The sequence below is a fragment of the Epinephelus fuscoguttatus genome, linkage group LG3, assembly GCF_011397635.1.
Source record: "Epinephelus fuscoguttatus linkage group LG3, E.fuscoguttatus.final_Chr_v1".
NCBI lineage: Eukaryota > Metazoa > Chordata > Actinopteri > Perciformes > Serranidae > Epinephelus > Epinephelus fuscoguttatus.
This window is the reverse complement of record NC_064754.1, coordinates 24,649,423-24,671,241: the sequence shown is the minus strand read 5'-3', so window position 1 is coordinate 24,671,241 and position 21,819 is coordinate 24,649,423. Positions and strand designations below refer to the sequence as shown.

Below are 21,819 nucleotides of genomic sequence, written 5' to 3'. Positions count from 1 at the left end.
AGGCAACACTTTGCTAAACGTTTTGAGTTTTGCATTAAAATGACTGCTGTTATCAATTTAAGACTGGTAAACAATTTCTAAGAAATAAACAGGCTGATATTGATGGTGTTCTCAAAGTGTGAGGTAGGAGTTTCCGTGTGGTTCCTGAACGCAGCACAAGTCCTCGCCTCTTTCGTGGCTGTAAATAGGCCCTAATACTCTTTGACAGTTGGAGTTAGTGAGCTGGCTGCAGGGGACGGCGTGTCAGGTTGCTTATTTCCCTCATTATACATGGAGCACCTGTGTTTAACTTTAACAACGTCGAGCTGCAGACTCTGGATCAGCACAGCGTGCTTTATTTTACCCTCCAGCCCACTTCTTTAACATGTCTGAGGATTATCAGGCACTTTTTGGGTAGAAACGCAAACCGTGCGGTGTGAACAATGACCCGAAACACTGGTTTCCTCTGATTTTTCATGCCTGAAGCACGATGGAGAAGTTCCTTGAAGTAGCCCCGCACTCTCTGGCTCTGGTGCTGTCGCAGCTTCGCAGAGGAGATGAAGAGGGCTGCCCATCATCATCATCACCACCACCACCAGCAGCGGTAAAGTTACAGCATCACACCGGCTACGAGGTGTTCGCTAATTTCAAAGCTGTAAACATGCAGCATTTCTGGAACAAGGCGCTGACAGACGCGCTGTCTGAGATCTTCTTCCTCGGCTGGATCGATGAGCATGTGCTGCTGATCCAGGGCAAAGAAGTCCACCTCCAGGTCCTGAGGAACGGATGGACCAGACGGACCCTCAAACCACCACAGGGCTTTGACATCATGTGTATAGGTGAGTGTGTTACACATGCATAATCATGCTGTTGGGCTCAAGTTGCACAGGCAGTCGATGCTTTACACTTAATTTCATTATGCATGGTTTTAGAAACAGCACTGAAGTTGCTGTCATGTGTTCATATGCAATGTTTTCTCCTCCTTGCATGGGAGATGTGGCTTGCAGCATGGCCACAAAATAGTCCATCAAAGCAGACTCATGCACGAGTAGAAAAAAAGAAATATAATTTTGGAAAAGTTGCACACTCTAGCAGTAAAAGCAAGCGTTTAGAGAGTTAAGAGTGTTAACAGTAAGTATAGTGTGCTGTGGCAATAACATGTAATTAAATCTGTCAAATCTTGGCCTCCATGCACAGAGCCTGTCAGAATGAGTCGACTAGATGACACAAATAAAGTCATTTTAACTGTGTTTAACTCCTGTCCACAGCATTAAGTTGCATATCATTTAGCAGTACTTCCTTTTACATTTAATATATGTCTGTCCAGAGCTGTGGACTTGAATCAGACTGAAGTCACATAAATGACAGCGTGGACAGATTTCACTTACTTGAAACTCGCCAAAGACTTAATACTTCATAGCAAAAACGTCTCAGTCAAGTCTCAGGTTTTTAAACCATTAAATCCCAAAACAAGAAGAAAATTCATTAAAGTGCATCAGGGAGACCTCGCATAGCTGTCCACTTTGCATAACGTTGAACTGGAGACTGGATTAAGGTGTTGCATACTGTAATGAACCACAAAACTAACTCAAGTTAGAGGTACTAACTCTTTGGCGAAGCTTTAAAGTTCGGTTTACTGATATTATAGTATTACCTGTTGATGTTTTAGCTAATGTGATTGTATATGATGATTGAAGTGTCTTTGGTTTCTCTTGATAAAGAGATCTTTTCTCAATTACCATAAAACTTCAATCAGTAGCCCGGGTTATTATTTGCTTGAATCACTGAAATCAACCGGCCTGTATTTGGGACAGGCCTTTAATTCCTCTCCCACAAAACTGTTGCTTATCAAAGATCGGGAAATACAATCAAATTGTTTATTTAAACCTGTATGAATATTGCCTGTTTAAAAATTACACTTCAGATAATATATGAATTATGAATCATTCATTTGATTTAGCTCCAACAGAAAGCGCATCAGAGGGAGAGAGTTACAGCACTTGAGGATTACAGCACCCAGCATACCGCCACAACTGACTCCTCAATAAGAAAAAAGCAAACTAAGTATTTAAGGAAAATGTTCAAATGCTAAAGGTCAGCACTTAGAGACCTGAAAGACTTGCAAGATCCTTGCCTATGAAAAATTGTAACTTGGACACGTCCTCAAGGACTTGAGACTTGAGATTTGCTTTGTAGGATGAGTGTCGTTACTCCACCTGCAAACTGGGGGCTCAAAAAAACAACTCTGCATCTGTACCTGACTACTTGGAGGATTCTTTCCTTTTAAACCAAAGCATTACGGTGCAGAGGTTTCATCGGGATTATTTACACAGTGTGCAAAAACACAGCCTGTTTAAACTCTACAAGAAGGCTGAATCTTTATCAGAGACCAAGATTGGGGTTGACAAGATTTGAGATGTAGACTTTTCTCGATTGACTTGATTGACTCAAGACTTTGGACCTGCCCCAAGAGACCTGAAATATCTTTACGTCTTGTCAGCTTCAGCTTGTGACCACAGTTTCTCTTTGTCTGAGACTGTTACCTCTGATAACCTATTGTGAATACCTTTCCGTTAAATGTACCTGCATGCAGTTTGTGGCCCTTCAGAGCTCTGCTGGTTGTTTACTGATCCAATTTTCTCCACACCTCTTTAATAGCTGCCAAAATACTGTTGATTGACATTCAACCCAACCTGACTCTCCTTTTTATAATTGTGCTGAAAATACTTTACCCTGAGGTTTTTATTTGATATGTCTACTCCCTGTGTCAGTCAAGACAAGTTGCACGAAACCAGTCGTAGCTAGTCCGACGAGAGGAGTTTAGGCAGCATCTCACCCTATAACCTCAGCTGCTTCATATCAGGTAGGTTTACTCATTCAGAGAGAGGAGACTTATGCCCAGTTCTTCTCCAGTTCAACATTCCCACACTCGTACTCATCTTCTCTTGACAAGGCTATAACTCATGTATGTGCTGAGGCAGGTTTGGACGACTTGAGGTATTGTCAGCGAGTCTAACCGCTGCACCCATCATACTGCCCTTATCTGAGTGTGTGTGTATGCGTGTGCGTGCAAATGAGAGAGAGGCGTGCAGCATGTCATAGATTACCTTATTTATGTCTGTTTCACAATGGAGCCTCAGTTTCAATTGTCAGACCCATTGGTGAGCAGCATCAAACTGTAGAGACATCAGAAACAGTCAGAAAATACCTTGTTTGGTATGTTGAATATATACTGAATCTTAAAGTAAAAGCTTGTCTAATTTCATTGCATTTTACTCAATGCACTTGTCCTGCAACTTGAAGCAATAAAAGTATATTAGCATTGCTTCCAGCAGATTTAGTAGCATTAGTATATTCTAAGTATATTCAAAGCTCCACTTATTAATATTTTTATATTACCAATGAGTCAAGTGACTTTGTGTAATGTGACAGGTGTTGCTCATAATGACAGTTATCACCCAAATCTGCAGTTCCCTTTAGTTCTAGAGAGCGTTTTAATGCCTTTTAGCTTACTATATTGGTTCACTCTTACCACTCTCATCAACCTCGATTTCAGCAGCAGCAGGCAGCTGTTTTCAGTAAAGAAATAAAAATAAAACTCTATTGAACCCACCATACAACACTACCTGCCCAGCAAATGGCAGATATACACAGGTACCCACTAACAGGTTAACATAGTGGAACATTTATCGGCTGAAGTGCCAAACATTTCCCTCTGGTGGTGGTGGAGACCAAAAACAGAGCTAAAAGGAGCATGACAATTGGACTGACATTAATCAGGTTGCCGAAAATTTGACTGAAAATGAATGCTTACAGTAAAGCTTCAATTAGAAGCCTCGTCCCAATTAAACGCCTGCTACCTTTTGAGTAGCCCGGTGTGGCTATGCAGTTTGACAAATAGGCGCCTGTCTCAATTAGACGCCTGGTCTGGTTGCCAAGCGGATGTATAAAGCCAGGTTGTTTGCTACCTTAAATTATGCTTCTATTCCTTGATTGCCCTGTAAGTTATTCATATTCATTTAGTCCATAAGGGTCCTCAGATCAAAAGAATGAGAAGTTGTGAATATTGCTTTAACAGGATAAAGTGATGTTGTGTCGGCATGCTGGGTGCTGTAATCCTCAAGTGCCGTAACTCTCCCTCTCTGATGCGCTGTCTGTCAGAGCTAGATCAAATGAGTGATTCAAAATTGGTATATTGTCTGAAGCTGAATTTTTGAACAAGTCATATTCATACTGGTTTAAATAAACAATTTGATTGTATTTCCCATCTGTGCTGAGCAACAGTTTTGTGTGAAAGGAATTAAAGGCCTGTCCCAAATATAGGCCTGTTGAAATCAGTGATTCAAGCAAATAATAGCCCGGGCTCTTAACTTAAGTTTTATGGTATGTTGCTATGAATCTGCTGAATGTTTAAATATGCAGCTGTCTTTCATATCAGCTTATGTCAGAGCAGTGTTTTCAGCATGTTTCTGCTGACTGAAGTGGCCAAAACCTTGTAGCCTGTATTTGTGTTACATAATTATCAGTGTCGGTGAAGCTACGTTGAATGCACAACTTTGCAACCTGCTAGTTACTTCACACTGGATGAAGTTGAACTACAGCAAAGATACGTCAAGGAGAAATCTTGCTTGGAAAACCCTGTATACCTTAGTATCCGTCATAGTCCAAAGGTAAAACTTAAAATAGATTATTTTGTGTCGCCGCTGCTTTTTTTTGTGTCTGTCAGATGAAGTGACGTATACTTCACTGACAACACTGAAGCAAACACTGATAAGCTGTGGAATGTTTGTCTTATAGCTAATAACTCACCAGACCCTATAATGCCAAAACCAACAGAGCTTACATGCTGCTGGTCCACATGCAGATGAGATACTGACAGATTTCTGTGCATTATAAGTTTTCCCACTACAAAACCAGGATAGATATTAACTTAGAACCAGTTGTGCAATTACAATGTATGTCACAGTACAGCAGATTGCGTCACATTATTGTGCAGCATAATCAACCTTTAGTTTAACAGCAAGCTCATGTGAATTCAACCAGGAGTTAAATTTTAACCATTTACCGTCTTTGAGATGCCCCAGAACAACTCTAGTATGCAAAACATTTTTGGGGTGGTGTTTATTCTAATGAAAAATGTCCTGTAGTAATGATAACAGTATCCAGATGAAAACCACTGCAGTGTTGATCTTTTTGGTGTGAACTGCGAGTTTGTGTATGACTCATTTTCTCAGCTGTGGTGTCAAGATATGAGTTTGCAAGGCAAGTTCAAACAAAGTTCAGACAAAATGTTCACCATAGACTGTTCATTATGTTTGTGCGTAGACAGTCAGCATTTGGAATAGTGTATACCAGAGAGATTATATGATGATATTGTCTTTTATTAACAAGATTTTGGACAAATAAGTATGTTTACTCAGACATTATTAAGGCTGCAGGGACACAGGAATGGATTAAAATCTCCATCAAGTAAATCATAAATAACAAACTATATAATTTAAGTTTTCAATTAAGTCAAATAGCTGTTGTGAGATGCATTTTGAGTCATAAGCATATAGTGCATTAACTCATATGACCGCCTCATGTTTACATAATGCAGATTATTCCCCAAACTGCCTGAGAATGTGTTATTAGGGCCGAGAGCCAGAAAGTAGCTGGATTACAACATTTAGACAAAAGTTGTGGATTTTCAGCTGTGTGGAAACAAAGTGTTTTTTTTGTTTTTTAATACTGACAATTCAATCTGATTAACTGAGGGACTTTGTATCCGCTAGCAGGATATAAACAATGGACTGGGAGGAGTGGGTGCTCGTAAGGAAGGAAAAGTGGAGCATTTGTTCAGGAAAACACTATGGCACTGCAGTCCCTGCTGTAGCCCAGGTCTCCGCTGGAAGGAAAGGGAGGGTCCCAGTAGAGAATTGGGGGAAATGTTTAAGGCAGCAGAGAGATTTTTGTGCCGTATATCTTAATGTCAGATGTGTTATGTAGGCTGTTGTTGATGAAAAACTTCTTTTGTCTCTTTAGTCTGTGTCTGGCCTAGGGAGCTTACTGTGAAATAGACATGTGTTGTCATAAATGTTCCACTGGAGGGCAGACCACCGGCAGAAATGGTCCTGTTTGCAAGGAAGTTGGATGAAGTTGTAACAGGCCACAAATCCTTTACTGCCTGACAGCTCAGGACTACTGTCTGAAACAGCAGGATGGTAGTATCCCACTTTTGATTTGTTAATCTGAACACAACGCAACATCCGTGTTGGATTTATCCTGCATGCAGAGTTCATTAAATTACTTTATATGGGTAATATATTGTCAATACAAGCCGTCAGAGACACCCAGTCTGCTTTGATTATTGTCGTCTTACTCTGAACTGATGTACTGCACCTAAAAGGTATTCGATGCACAGCTACAACAACATTAGCCATTAGCAATAGCTTTATGGATGTTGGTCTGTCTGACTTGTAAATCACTGACTTGTGTCTTAACAATGAGGGTAATACATGCAAATGAACTGCAGTAAATGTTCCTCCATTTAATCAGCGGCCAGATCTCCCTGCTCATATCATAGCTCAGATCCACTGGATGATTCATTTTGCATTTGTTGCTCAAATTTCATATTGTACTTCCCCATTTTTGTGAGCTAGCCACCACGGATGTAAAAAGTAAAGCCGTGCTGTTTCCTGTATTGTAAAAATGGATAGTGAGGAAACTGAGATCAAACGGTAAAACTAGGCACTGCTGATAAAATATGAAACAAGATTCTGTTCTTGGGTTGATTGTTTCAGGTCTAAAATGTTTTTAGAAACATGTTCTAGCTTACTGTTTAACTGTAAATTGAGATTGTCTGTTACCAGCCGGCCACCATATTGTTTCCTGTGGAAAACGGCGAAGCTCACATTGAGTCACCCACCTGTGGGAGCGTTTATTGGTCCACTGTGGCGCAGTGCATTCTGGTAATTGTAGGTTTTCTACCTCTTGAGCAAAAGCAAATGCCACAGTCCTTCTCCTCAGTTTTCTCTGGTCATTTGGCACCAGTCCTATAACAGATATAGTGGTGTAATGGCGTCCTGAGCAGAGAAGTCATGCTACCTCTGTCTGTGTTGCAATCTGAGCTTCTCTGTGGGTTGATGTTGTGGCCTTGCCAGCTGTTTGTGCATGTTTGTGCATGTGAGTCCCTCTGGCTACCTAATCACTGCCGCTCTGCCCAATCCTCATACGGCAGCAACTGCTGACATCAAGACAACATTAACACAGAGGCATAGCGTCCTACCTCCAGTTCCACCGCCAGCTCCATTATCAATTTTGCAGTTGTTAGCGCTGCTTATTGAGTTAGGACTGTTAGCTTCTAGCTGCCTGCTCATTCACCTCCATGTTGAGAACCGTGTGCAGACAAACCAGCCCCAGACTCTGAATCATATAGACATGCTCTGAATGTAACGCACAACTCATTTATTAGCAAATGTTAGCATGCTAACACACTAGTGAAGAGGGTGAACATGGTAAACATGATACCTGCTTAACATCAACAGTGTCACTGTGAGCATGTTAGCATGCCAGCATTAGCATTTAGCTCAGAGCGCCACCCTGCTGTGCCCAAGTGAAGCCTCACCTAGGCACTAACATGGCTGTAGGCTCGGTAGAAAAGCAATATGTGTTTTCAAAATGTCATCATTCATTTCCACCAGACGTGTATTGAACCTATGAAGGTCTGCTTCGATAATAAAAACATATGAATCACCTCTAGGGCTGTAACTAAGCATCCATTTTAATTAGTGATTAATTTTCTGATTATTTTCTCAATTTGTCAATTCATCTGTCTCTGCAAGATTTAAGAAATAGTGAATAATATTGTTATGGTTTCCCATAGCTCAAAGTGATTTCTTCAAATTTCTTGTATCTGACCAGTAGTCCCATGCCTGAAAAAAAGTATTAAATCGTCACATATGAGCAGATGGAACCGGTGGATGTTGAGCATTTTTGATTGAAAAAGGACAGAAACAATGACCCATTCATCAATATTGTTGCTAATTATAATTTTCAGCCAAACAACTAATCACATTTGGAGTCAGCAGGATGTTGTAGGGGTTATCTACAGCCATATTCAAATAATTGTAGTCAGTGTGGATACATACATGTGTTTTTCAGAAAACCTCTTTCCACTATGTGGACATCCTGCCATTTTTTCCTCCCAGTTTAGTGAGATTGTGCCTTATAGAGCATTTGAAGGATCTCAGATGTTCGGCAGCAATGCAGGAGTATTTTCTGTCCATATAACAGACAGCTCAGTCCTCGTCTATGTGGTGTCTGTCTGCTTCTATCTTGAGTAACTGGCTCTTTAAGGGAACAGCACTCAAAGGTAACAGCTATGAGATCATCGGCTTGCGTCGTCATGGCAACAAAGGCTGTTGCAGCACTACTGAGAAATAAAATGGCTGGCGTGGTGTCGCTCTCCCTCCTCCTCCTCCTCCTCCTCACCCCTCCGTCCCTTCCTCTCCTTTTTCTCTTTGGTATCAGTGAACTGGAGCAGATTGGTTGTGACATCGTCCCCCCCACCCTCCTCCTCCTTTCTCCACCCGTGGCCCGTCCTGCCCTCTCACTTTGCTCCTTATTCTGTCCCTCCAACCGTCCATTCACACTCCATACATGTGAGTCAGCAGGAGTCTGCAGCTAGCAGGAGCTGCCACTCTGGACGTGATTAAGGTGATGCTTTGGGGTTTTTTTTTTCCCTTTTCCACTGACAGCTCCACACAGTATTCGTAACTGAATCAACCGGTGGAAAGCACTAACGAGAAAGACACAAATCAGCACCTTTTGAAATGCTTCCCTTCAGGTTGTGGCCCTGTCAAGTCCTTAGCTTCAGGTGAGACACAGAGAGAGGAAGGATGGAGGCTGAAGGGGCCCCTCATCCTTCAAGAGCAGAGGTTTGAGGGGAAGAAGCGAGGAAGCAGGGTGAGGGTGGAAATTCAGCCAAAAGATTAAGAGCCTGAGCTATTCCCCGGACATCATCTGAGGGCTAAATATTTTTATGTTTTTTCTAGTGTGTGTTTGGAGCTGTTGATATTTGCTCTCCTCTCTGCCTTATGTATGTCCTCGATCTCTCCCTCTCTCCCTCTCTCTTGCATCCTCCCCTCCCCTCAGCCTCAATCACCCAGACACAGACGCATGCATGCTCACGCAGAATCGCGCGCAGCAGGCGGATGCGCGCATACACACTTTCTCTCACACACACATACACACACGTACACACACACACACACACACACACACACATACTCACACACCCTTCCTGGAGGTGCTGGGAGCAGCTGCAGCATTAGCGTTGAAAGAGATTTGCCGTTGACTGGAGTTTGCATCCCCCCCTGTTAATGAATGGATGCTACGGCGATAGGCTCGGGAGCTTCTTCCGTTGGATTGCGGGAAACGGTGGATATCTATTCTTGAAATTTATTTATTTATTTCTATGCTCTCCATTTTTTTCTCCCCACCCTCTCCTGGTGTGCTGTTGTCGAAAGGACGATGGGGTCTTGTGCTTGATCGGATAAAGATGGAGGTGAACGTGGCGTCTCCGGTGCTTGGCATACTATTGAGGTTTCACTGCCCATTAGGGTGAATGGAGCTTTTATTTCTGTTTTTTTTTTTTTAAGTGGGCTCTTTTGTTTTCCGGGGATCGGCTGAGCACTCCTGTGGTGAATTGAGCTATTGTCGAAGACTGGGCCTCTTAAGCTTTGAATCTTTGACCATCCATCCATCCCCTCCCTTCCTTCCCTTGTTACCTTCTACTCAAAAGGAACAAGCAGATCCCAAAACCTCCACTGAAATCTCTCCTCACCGTCCTCCTTGCTTCCAATGCCCCATTTCCCTCATCTCTACCCCTGCCCCCCCACCTCTCTCCTGCTCCCTCCTCCCACATCAGAGCGGCTACGTAATGTGCCTCCCTACGCATGCAAATGGGGATGCTACAAATGGTGGCTGGGACTGATGCCGATGAAAGGGTGATGCCTCGCGCAATCACCTGCACCTCCGCCGCCGCTGCCATCGCTCCAGATCAGCCTGGGAGAGCCCAGCAGCCGATGACAACCACCCACAGTGCGAACACAGTCGTTTGTAGCTTGCTCGTGGATGTAAATGAGACGTGTGTATGTGTGTGAAGGTGCACACTGGTTCCTGCCATGTCTGGTGTGTGATCGCTCTAGCGGGACGTTCTTACTGATGCGGGGGAGGCACTGAGCCTGAGGTTGGTCGACCTCCCCCTGCACACCCCCCCTTCCCCTACCTCCCTCCTTCCTTCCCCCTTCTCCCCCATTCCAACCTCCCCCTCCCCTCCTCCCCTCCCTCCCCCTTATCCCAGAAGCCCCCGGGGGTGAAGGCCACCTGGTAAAGGGGTCACGATGAAGAAGAACCGCAGCAGCAATCTGCGGCGGGCCTGGCCCAGCTCGGAGCTTACCGAACGCCCGCTGGAGCACAATCTCTCCCGTAGTGAGAAAGACATCCGTGTGCAGAAGCAGCATCTTCCTCCCCCTCCTGCTCCTCATTTCTCTCCGTCCCCGCCAAGTTATCGTGCGCCAGGTGAGTCTGTGACGCTCCCATCACGGGAAGCTCCACCCTCTCACTACGCAGAGCAAAGGCACAGTTTGAATTTGGGGTAGAGGGCAGAGTTCGAAGTGGACAAAATGTGTGTGTTATCAGGTAGGAAATGATAACCTCCCCTTTTCATTACTTCTCTAATTTATTAGACAACATAAAACAGAAATAGAGAAGACGGAGGAACATTTTAGGCACGATTGGACACTAATTTGGTTTGTTTTGAAATATATCTTTCTGCATCTCAGTGGGTCCAAATCCTTTACACTTACTGACATATTTACTTCTTCATATTTACTGACCCATATTTAGAAATATAGATAAAACCAATGGTGCAACACGATGACAAAATGGGCATTCATCAGTTTGTACCATTTAAATCATTTTTTCCATTATGTATATTTTATGTGTCCAAAAGTTCGGCCACTGTATGACACATTGTTTGCATCACCTTTGCGCCAAATTTTCATGACAATTTATACTTTGTGTTTGTTGAGATTACGCAAGGGCTTCAAGGCCGTCTCACATCGCAAAAATCCGATCCTTTCTGTGTCTTTTATTAGAAATATCTGCGTATTTTTCTGCTGCTTTCTTGCTCCATTGTAAGATATGAAACCAATACTACAACCTCATTCAACCTCAGTCCCATACAAGCACAGGACGGGGATTTTTTTGGGAACAGATTCACTGGCAGATCCAGCTTTTCTCATGTTTACTAAAAAAAAAAAAAAAATGAGTAAAGCCCTCGTAAAGCCACATAAAGCTTAAGGGGCTGTGATACTAAGCAGAGATAACGTCATCGTGTTGCTTAACTGACCATTCAGCTGAGTGTGGTGAGGAGGCAGGGCCCTGCACAGATCTCAGCTCAGGTAACAGAAGTGCGGAGAGTAAAATGATAACAAAACTTATTTAAAAAGACAACAGTGATCAATAAGGCAACATTAATTCTGTTGGTTATATATAGATATTAGCAGAGGAGGCTTTCATGGTGTATTTTCTATACTGTATTGCGTGATTCACTATCGATCACCAGATTTAGGTCAGGGGACAGGGTCAGCTACAGCACAGATGCTGCAGTAGATTCAGTGTGTTGCTTTACAACCTTTCAGCAGGGCAGATGTTTGCTCTCACGGGGGCTTGAAGCCGGGCCGTCTGGTTGTAGGATGATCTCACTACTCACTACTGCTGACAGCAAAGCCAGCTTAATTCAACAAAGGCAAACAGGGAATTTCTGTGTGTAAGCTCTCAACGTGGCGCTGGCGTCAGTAATATTTTGTTATATGTCACATAAGTTGGGTTTGATCGCGTGAGCTTCATTTTCTGTTGAATAACGAGGTTTGCAGGTGATCTCATGCTACGGTTGCTGCAGCAGCTTTGCTAACCTACGAGAAACAAGAGGAACGAGAGGCTAAAGGAAGCACAGAGAGGAGGGGTGGAGCTCTGCGAGGCAGCATGCAAACTGCTGCCGTTTGACCATTACATCATTGCTTCACACGCTGCGCCTGCTGTTCATTCATGATCTAACAGTTGTGCCTCCTCCTCCTCCTCCTCCTCCCCCCTGCAGGTGACGTGTCTCCGATCAGTATGTCACCTATCAGCCAGTCACAGTTCATCCCGCTGGGGGAGATCTTGTGCCTGGCCATCTCTGCTATGAACTCTGCCCACAAGCCTGTCAACCAGGAGGCTCTGGTGGAGCACCTCACTGCCAGCTTCCCAGGTACGCTCCTCTGACCTCGTTTTTAAAATGGGACTGCGCTAAAGCATGCAGAGACATTATATGGCACATGTCGTTGGTATCTGCAAAAACTGCTAATGTGCTAGGGTAGATATGATGATAACATACACCTGTCCATGTGTCACAGCTTGGTTTATCATCTTCTGATTTGTTGCTTCTTAACAATCTCTCACTAATATTTCATGTTATACAATCTAACATAAAAACCAGGTTCAAAGAGCGAGGCGCTGATCTATGTAGGCTTTAAACATCTATTGATCTCCCCTGAGGGCTCTGACACATTTAGTGATTCATTGAGAATTAAAATATTTCACTCCAACAGCATCATAATGATTCAACAGGAATAGATCTGAAATGATTAGTTGATTAGTCAATCAACAGAAAATGAATCGGCAACTATTTTGATAATCAACTGATCATTTGTTCCAGCACAAATGCCACACATTCACTGTTGTCGGTTTCTAAGATGTGAGGATCTACTGCTTGTCTCTGTCATATATGATAGTAAACAGAATACCTTTGGAATCTGGACTGTTGTTTGGACAAAATAAGACATCTGAAGAGGTATCGCTGGGCTCTGAGAAATCATGGCGGACATATTTGATCATCTTATGACAATATATAGATGTATATATAGAAGTAACTGCAGCCCTGAATTTGAAAATGAAATCTGCCATTAGTGAAACAGGTCTAAAATGTACTAAAACAGTCAACATCTTGAGCTCTCTGTCCCATCCTCCTTTCCCATGTTTTACCCTTACACTGTTTTTGGTTTTCATAAACACACATTGATTTATGTGACACTGTTTATTATTTTGTAGTTTGGATATTCTGTTGATAAAGTGATTTGAGGAACGTAAACCAGTACATTTACATAAAAAACACCTGACCAGTATTTATTGCTAAACTTGAATATGGTGACATCATGCAAATAGCACATTTAATGTTGTTGCAAATTATCTAATCTTATTATTAGTGCTGGGCTGTAGAGAAAATCAAGTATCTAAATATTTTTGACCAAACACATAAATATCAATGCGATGATATATACTACCCAGTCCTACGTATTATTTTATCTTTCCTTAATGAAGAGGGTTTTTAAAAATGATTTCTAATAGCAGTTCTCACATAGAGAAAACAAAGATTTCTCAGGGTGTTTTTAAACTAGGTTGTGTTTTTTTTACTCTCAAAATTGTTGTGTTATTTGAAAAAATGTTGTCATGTTGTTTATTTTTCATGGTTTGAATATACTTATAGTTTTTAATAGTATAGTCATTTCTTCTTTACTTCCAGTGTCACTCTTAATTTTGGTGAAACAAGCCTAAAATAAAGAAAAAAATACAAAGGTTTAGAAGCACTGGTTTATCCACTTTGTAACTGAGTTGTCGGTCAAATTTAATGTGAAGCATGTTCTTCAAATTCATCTTTACTTCCATACCATGCCACAGTGGAAGGGAGTTGAACTTATAGATTGCATCATTTCTGTGTAACAGGGGTGATGTAATGTCATGCAACACAGCGCCCTGCCAGACAAAGGTTATGGATGGTGTTTGAAATGGACTACTGTAAATGTTGATTTAGTTAATTTATATAAGCTAAGCTCTTGAGGTGATTAAATATCCTCAGGAGTCATCTGGGAATGGGAGTGTTTAGTTTATTAAGTAGCTGTTGTTTTTACATACAGATTAAATCTTAGATTGCGCTAGGGTGTCATTATTTTAGCAGAAACAAGTCATGGGACATTCCTTAAAATGTATGAGAATTTGTGTGAGCTCTTGTTGGGTGAATTAAAGAAAGATTATTCAGCAAATAAATAAATAAATGCCAGTTTGTGTAAAATTAACCTCAAACTTTTTAAGGGGTTGCAAAAAGACCTGCAATTATTTTTAGCAGTTTCTCAAGGATTTTTAAAAAATATATATATAAATTACGTTACATTTCTATTTTATTTTATCATTTATATATATATATATATATATATATATATATATATAAACATAAAGGAACATTCAAAGTAACAGCTGTTAAAAAAAAAAACTCCGATGTACCCACCAGTGGTTCTGTGAACAAATAATTCATTCAAGTGCTGTCACCCAAAATTAAAACCAACTTTAAGTTTTAATTTTAGTTTAAATTCTTATCAGATCACAACGTTTCCAAATATAGCAAATGTGTCATGCTCCACTTTAGATAAATGTGAAGAAAACACAATATATCTACAATATGTGATGTAATGGTGCATCCATGAAAAACTTTGAGCAGTCTATTTAAAAAAATGTGATGGGAAATTTAAGGGGAAAATTTTACAGTAGTAGTTAACGGTACCTCAGTTTAGTTGGATATTAAAACATGTCTCAATAATTAGTTATTTGTTTGGTTTTTTTTGTTTGGTTTTTTTTGAACCAGTCTTGGGTTCAATCATGCTCCGAAAGAAATGAATAAACCCCTCACACCATCCTCACCCATCTTTCACTCATAATTTGTTTTTATATGTTGCCTCTGGTGTGATATACATGTCTGATCTACATTTTAATTGATGTTAAAACATGCATTTGGTGACTGAAACATCATGGAAGTACCACCTTGTATTCATATTAAAATAGCCCTCAAGCTAGTTTTTTTGTTGTTGCTCCTTGAGAAGCCATTTTTGTATAAATTTTCAAGCAGCAGTTCTCACTTTTAACTTTAGAGTTTTTTCTTAAACTATAATCTGTAAATTTTGATTATTTTACTGTCTGAACAAAATGTCCTGTGTTTGAGCAGTTTAAATATGAATACAATCTTTAACTGAAATTTCTAAACGCTGTGTGATCTGTGTTTCCTGCAGGCGTGCCTACACCCAGCTCAGAGGTTCTGAGACATACCCTGAACATGCTGGTGCGAGAGAGGAAGATCTACCCAACTCCAGAGGGCTACTTCATCGTCACCCCCCAGACCTACTTTATCACTCCTTCCCTCATCAGAACCAACAACAAGTGGTATCACCTGGATGATCGGCTCCAAGAGCGCCAGCCACAACAGTCGCAGCAGCAGCAACAACAACAACAACAACAACAACAACAGCAGCAACAACAACAACAGCAGCAGCAGCAACCTCAGCAATGCACTTCGCCACAGTCTGGCAACGCAACACCATCCACACCTGGCTGCCTGAGAGAGAGGCCTCCTCGCAAGAATCACAATGACTCATACAACTCCTATCGCGAAGACTCGTCCAGACTTCACAGCAGTAAGTCACCAAAGGAGCACAGGGGAGATTCTTATCAAAGTAAGCCGCCCAAGGATCACAACGGCGGGGAACCTCCACCAAGCACTTCAGCCAAGGAGCACCGAGGAGAACCGCCGTCATACCCTTATCCCCCTCTTCCCACCTCCCCTCCTGTCCAGCAACCGCCGCCTCAAGAGCCCGCTGATAAGAGCAAAAGCATCACTTCTTTTCCTTATAAAACTGACACTCTGACCAAAAAGAAAGAAGGAAGTGGTGGCGGCGGAAGTGGCGAGAAGCAATCCAAAAGGTTCGGTCTCAGGCTCTTCAGGCTGAGTTTCAAGAAGGACAAAATGAGGCAGCTGGCCACCTTCTCAGCCCAGTTCCCCCCAGAGGAGTGGCCTCTTCGTGATGAGGAAGTGCCAACCACGCCCATTCCCCGCGAGGTGGAGATGGAGATAATCCGCCGAATCAACCCTGACCTAACAGTGGAGAATGTGGCAAGGCACACGGCGGTGATGAAGAGGCTGGAGGAAGAGCGTACGCAGAAGAACAAGGCGGGATCTTCAGCCCAGCACAGTGCACGAAGCAGGAGGGGGAGGGGCCACAGGAGGGCCCCACATGGTAAGTCTCGTTCACACAGCAAGCCCCGCACCTCCAGGGGAGACCCGTCTGAGGGCTCAAACTGGGACCTTTTGTTCATGGAAAGAGATTACCGCTTCTTTAGCCACTCGTTAGTTCGCTCGCCTCGGGAGGCCATGTACACTTTGGAGCGCAGGCGAAGTGGAGGCGCAACATACCTGGTCCATAGCAATCCCAACATTACTGAATCGTACTGCCCTGTTACCCCTGAGTGGGACGTGTCTGGGGAGCTAGCCAAGAGACGGACGGAGATGCCCTTCCCTGAGCCGTCGCGCGGGACATGCCAGTCCAGAGTGCAGAGAAGTCACAGTCACAATCAGGACAGGAAGTCGCGTCACGAGAGGTCAGATCAAGCTAAAGAACGCTCTCGATCCATGGACAACTCCCTCAAGGGCCCGTCGCTGGGGGCGCCAGAAGACTTCGAACCCACTCTGGAGGAGCGTAGTCATTACTACACTGATGATGGCACCCTGCGCGCCACTCAGAAATCCTCCCACTACTCAAGGATCATGTTCTCTGCTGCTAAGTTCCACTCTGATTTTAATGTGCCTGATTTGGGGAAAGGGAGTTTGGACGAGTCAAGGATCCGGAGTACAATGGAGAGGAACAAAAGCAGAGACAGCTTGCCAACGTACAATGAGCTAATGGGACTTTCTCCTAAGCCCTCAACAGATGAGTACTTCCAGTGCAATACGTCAAATGAAACAATCCTAACTGCCCCTTCGCCTCAGGCAAAATCAGAATATGACACATTAACCTCATCAGGGGGACTCCGAAAGGGCTCTCCGGCTGACCGCCAAACGCCTCACCTCACCTCTCCTCACACGATGGAGTACAAAGAGGACTTGTCGGCAGCAAAGGGACAGAACGGCTCGGTGCGACTGACGCCAAGCCAGACGCCAGAGCCGGTGCAAAATGCCCGTTTGACGCCACACCAACACAATGTAGATCCCGGAGGGGGAGGAGGCGGTATGGTGATCAAGAGGAAAGAGATCTTCAGCAAGGACACTTTGTTCAAACCTCCACACAATGCCTTGTCCACAGGCTACGTGGACAGCAGCTACACCAAGTCCGGCACATTGCGGAAAGCCTCACATGCCAAATCAACAGAGGCCCTAGACAATCCTGAGCCCCAGCAGCCTTCCAATTCAGCCACTTCCTCACCGGCAGTTTTACAGGGCTGCTTAGAGCCAACAGTCCCCTCCGCCTCCTTTGACTATTATAATGTATCAGATGATGAGGAAGAAGAAGAGGCAGAGGAGGACTCGCACAAAGAGTTGGCAACGGCAGAGGACAACAAAGACCACGGGGAAGTGGGTGGTAACAGTGGAGGCAGTGGTGGTGGTGGGGAGGGAACCATGCAGTGGCTACTGGAGCGGGAGAAGGAGCATGATCTGCAGCGGAAATTGGAGACCAATCTGACCTTACTCAGCCCCAAGGAGACGGAGAACAGCAGCAGCCAGAAGTCGGCCCACTCTGCCCGTTTGGACAGCATGGACAGCAGCAGTGTCACGGTGGACAGCGGATTCAACTCCCCCAGGTATGTGCTACAGTGAGCTGTGACACCAGTCAAACTGTTTGTTATTAAAATGTTAAGTCTTGGCATTGTTGGTGAAGTGTGGGAGGTAAACTCTGGTAGAGCACAGTGGGACCTAAAATATCCCAAAATGTCTGGATTGCTGTCAAACCACGTGGACACATGGGTTGAAACTTAAGTAAAAATCACTCCATTTTTTAAAAGCAAAATGATAGGTGGTGGTAACTGAACGCTTCAAGGCCAAAATAATTTTTTTATTTTCTTAAAACAAGAATAATTTTACACTGAGGTCCATTCACTCACTTTTTTGAGCATTTAGCTCTCAGTTTTCCTCAGTGGGTGAAGTTTGCTCAGTCTTCATCATGTGACTGAAGTATGGGGGTTGATATATGCATCAAATTCAGGTCTTGACTTTATCTACACACAATTGCCCCTTTTTAAGATACACCTGTACAATGTGATTCAATCAATCCCATACAGTATCTGCCTTTAAGAAGGCCTGTAAAGGTGTACCTAATGAAGTGGGCACTAAGTGTTTGTCTGTGTTGATATTAAATATAATGTTTTGCAATTTTAGGAGCAGCTTTCACTGACATGTTCCTATGGTTCTATTTAATCAGAAAAAAATGTTGGTAAAAGAGTGATAAGGACCAGTTTTACTGTCTCAACAAAAGTCATTTCTGAGGGAGAATCCACTCAAGATTGAACAAATTTCAGTCTATGAGCTCATTAGCTGATCAAAACACACACATTCTGAAATTAAACTAATTTGATCACATATTCTGACTTCTTTTGTTACTACCAGTTTCAAGCTAAACAATAAACAAGGGGAGATAGGGAGATAGGGAGTGGTATGTATAAATGTATGTAGTGGATTGAAAAAAAAACAACTGATTATATTATTCTAGGAGGCTACCTAAAGTTTATTTTTGTATTTGTCATATTAATAATTTGTATGATAAAAAAATTGATATTTGGCACTGTAAGACGATACGATATTGCCGCACAAAAATATTGCGATACTATGCTACATCAGTTTTCTTGAAACAGACCATAAATCATAGTAACAAACAACCTCTTTATAAACGCATGTTATGTACATAAAAAAAAACAGCTGAAGCAAATGACACATGGATAAAATGCATTAACATGAGAAGAATTGTTTCATCTTTAGATAAACAACTGTAACATCTATCAGAAAAACAGATAAATGAGGAATCAAGCCTTTTCTGCTTCCGCAGAAGTAGAAGTAGATACGATTTACCAGACACAGTGACCAGAAGAGATAATTTAGACAATTTAGTATTGCACTTCCATAAAGTTGTTGGACTGATTTAAAAAAAAGAAAAAAAAGAGAGATCCCAACTTGTATTGGATTAAACTCCAAATACACTTCCCATAATGCAACTTAATGCAGTCTGTCATTAGTGAGCCCCAAAGAACAGCACTGGACTTTGAGGCCAATTTTATATAGAAGTCAATGTTGAATCCATCACATGATGTCATGAGGCCCAAAAAGACTTTTTCCATAGACTTACATTTTTTGAGTGTCACAGCTCCAACAAAATGACTTGTTTCACTATCAGGGTTTGATCCATTCGGTCTGATAACATTTGTTAAGCATAGAAGAGTCCCATTTAAGTTAGCAGAGGGCTAAACTGGAAGTCAGCTGCTCAGCTGCCATAAGTCTAATGCGCTCTGTGGTCACTATGCGAATGATCTGGATACTTTAAAACTGGGAAGTTAAACTTTTTTGGCCTCTTGGGCCACTGAGCAACTTTCATAGGAGTGAATGGGGCCTTGCTTCCGACACTGTATCCACTTCTCTTTAAACATCCATGGTCATTGGACCCTCTGACCTGTAACACAAACTTCCAGTCAAAATTTCTCAACCTAACATAGGGCTTGGTGATATGTCCTGAAAACTAAATCTTTTTAGGCTTTATCTTGATACATGATATATATCTTGATATTTTTAAATCTCCTCAAAAGCACTTTATTAATGCTAGGACTGGGAGACAAAATTAAACATGACAATATTTCTGACCAAATACCCTCTTTGATGCAAAAAGTTGTATGGATCACTACACTTTTGTTAAGTTTTTTTTTTTTTTTTTTTTTTTTAAATATTAACACAATGAGATTTTTGATTAATAATCATCAATACTCTGAATATAAAGATTAAGTGGGTTAGGGCAGGCATTAAAACAAATAAAAAGTTTGGTAAATTGATAAATTTACATCACTTTTACTGTAATGCAGCCTTTAAAATGAAGGAAAAAACACTGTTTATGCCACATCACAATACAACGATATCCAAAATCTAAGACAATGTATAGTATCAAATCTCAGTAATGATATGATGTCTTCATATTGTCCAGCCCTAACATGAGATAAGAGGGAATAACCCTGATGACATCATCTGGGTTTTAGAAAGCTCCCTCCAGAGTCACAGAAGACATTATAACTCTGTTTTCACGGGCTGGTCTTCATGTGAAACATTAATGGAACGCTCATTTCATACATGCCATTAAAAAAATGCTACATATGTACAGTATGCTTCTGAGATAGCGTACACTTCAGACATAAATGTTGGGCTGAAATGAGGAATGTAGAAAAATTGTAACATATATTTGTAGTGTATAAATGTTGTGATTTAATTTATTATCAACTCCTAAAATGTTTAAGGCTTACACTTTTACTCAAAGTTGCTTTTAAGTATTTTTTTTTAATATATCTTTAGGTGTTCCCAGAGTGAATGACATAAAAAGCTTCTTTTATTACTCTCAGTAACTATAATGTATCTGCTTTTTTCTTCACTAGTTTCAATTAATCTTAGTGGTAGATTATTCTTCTCTCTAGCCAAGCACCACTTCTGTGTTTTTCCGTGTATTATGAAAGCAAACACTCGACTTTCTGTTGTCTCCTGTGCAGGACGCGTGAAAGCCTTGCATCCAACACATCCAGCATAGTGGAAAGCAATAGACGGCAGAATCCAGCGCTGAGCCCCGGCCACATCGGCACCAGTGGCATCGGACTGCCATTCAGCTTTCGTGCCATCCCAGAACCCCCCACCACACAGCCTGAGAAACTCCAGAAGTCATCGAACTGCCTGGCCTCCATCACCAGCGTCTGACAGGCAGCACAGACTGAGACCATGAGCGGTGGTGGAGGAGAGAGGAAGTGAGGTGTTTCACCATTTTGACCATCACTTTCCTCAACCAATACACACACACACATACACATAAACACACAGACGATCACACACATCTTCAGACTCCTGAGAATCCATTTACTGGGACTGTTACAAAAACAGGCATGGCTTCAAGAGACTGTTCCCACAGCTTCAAGAACTTTACTGCAAAAAAGAGAAGAAAAACTACAGATTATCAAGACCACTGTAGGTGAGGACACCTACCAGAAGTACTTTGATTTTTGGTGACATGGACTCTAGTTTGGCTTATATCAAGATTCTTGACTATTGGTATTGGAAAGTAGTAGACTATAGGATTCAAGTTACATTTGGAAATATCAAAAAACTTTTTATATTACTTAACAATACATGTCCAATTAAATGTTCTCCTTCCTGAAATAGCGTCAAGTTCTTCAGGACGATTCAATGTATCAGCACAATGTCGAGACAATAAAAGTTGATCCTGAGAACAACGAATGAAAGATATAAAAACATAAATCAGCTCAGATTTGTGTACCGCAATGCAAATGATGTATGTATACTCGATACTTTTGATATCCTAATTATTATAATGGTGGTATTAAAGATGCTATGTGACCAAAAACGATGTTTGGACAGAATGAGCTGCACCTCACCCCGCTCGCATGTACATCACAGACACCTCACAAAACAGTCTCACCATTATTTACTGTCTGATGTAGAGCTTTGAGTTATATCTATGCCTACTTTCCAGGGAAGTGTGTGTTTTCTGAGCACTTTAAGGAATTTTGTTCTTCGTGACTGAGCCCAAGAGTTTAGATTAAAATCCATTCGTGGCCTCAGAAACAGCAGTTAAGGAAACAATCTTACCACAAGGTCCATTTGTGACTGTTCTGGAGCTTTCAGTCACGTCACATGATCTTCCTCAACATAAAATCAGTCTCAATACAGTCATTAGGAGGAACTGATTT

At 42.1% G+C, this 21,819-nt stretch overlaps 1 protein-coding gene across 2 annotated transcripts; it reads left to right on the top strand.

Annotated features, from left to right (window-relative positions):
• The first annotated feature begins 190 nt into the window (after nucleotides 1-190).
• Nucleotides 191-21,489, top strand: stox2a (storkhead box 2a). Of its 2 annotated transcripts, none has more exons than XM_049571947.1 (4): nucleotides 191-818; nucleotides 12,122-12,274; nucleotides 15,120-17,679; nucleotides 20,611-21,489. In XM_049571947.1, the coding sequence occupies exons 1-4, from the start codon at nucleotides 470-472 to the stop codon at nucleotides 20,810-20,812; spliced, it is 3,264 nt and encodes a 1,087-aa protein (XP_049427904.1). In that variant the 5' UTR covers nucleotides 191-469; the 3' UTR covers nucleotides 20,813-21,489. The 2 variants fall into 2 exon arrangements, with proteins under 2 accessions (XP_049427904.1, XP_049427905.1); XM_049571948.1 differs by lacking the exon at nucleotides 191-818 and adding an exon at nucleotides 9,142-10,542.
• The last annotated feature ends 330 nt before the right edge of the window (nucleotides 21,490-21,819 follow it).

What these genes read in the sequence shown, in the direction of transcription:
- stox2a (XM_049571947.1), top strand. Translation starts at nt 470, where the DNA reads ATGGAGAAGTTCCTTGAAGTAGCCCCGCACTCTCTGGCTCTGGTGCTG. An exon ending in CTTTGACATCATGTGTATAG is followed by an intron (nt 819 to 12,121) that starts GTGAGTGTGTTA and finishes TCCCCCCTGCAG; the next exon opens with GTGACGTGTCTCCGATCAGT. An exon ending in AGCGGATTCAACTCCCCCAG is followed by an intron (nt 17,680 to 20,610) that starts GTATGTGCTACA and finishes TCTCCTGTGCAG; the next exon opens with GACGCGTGAAAGCCTTGCAT.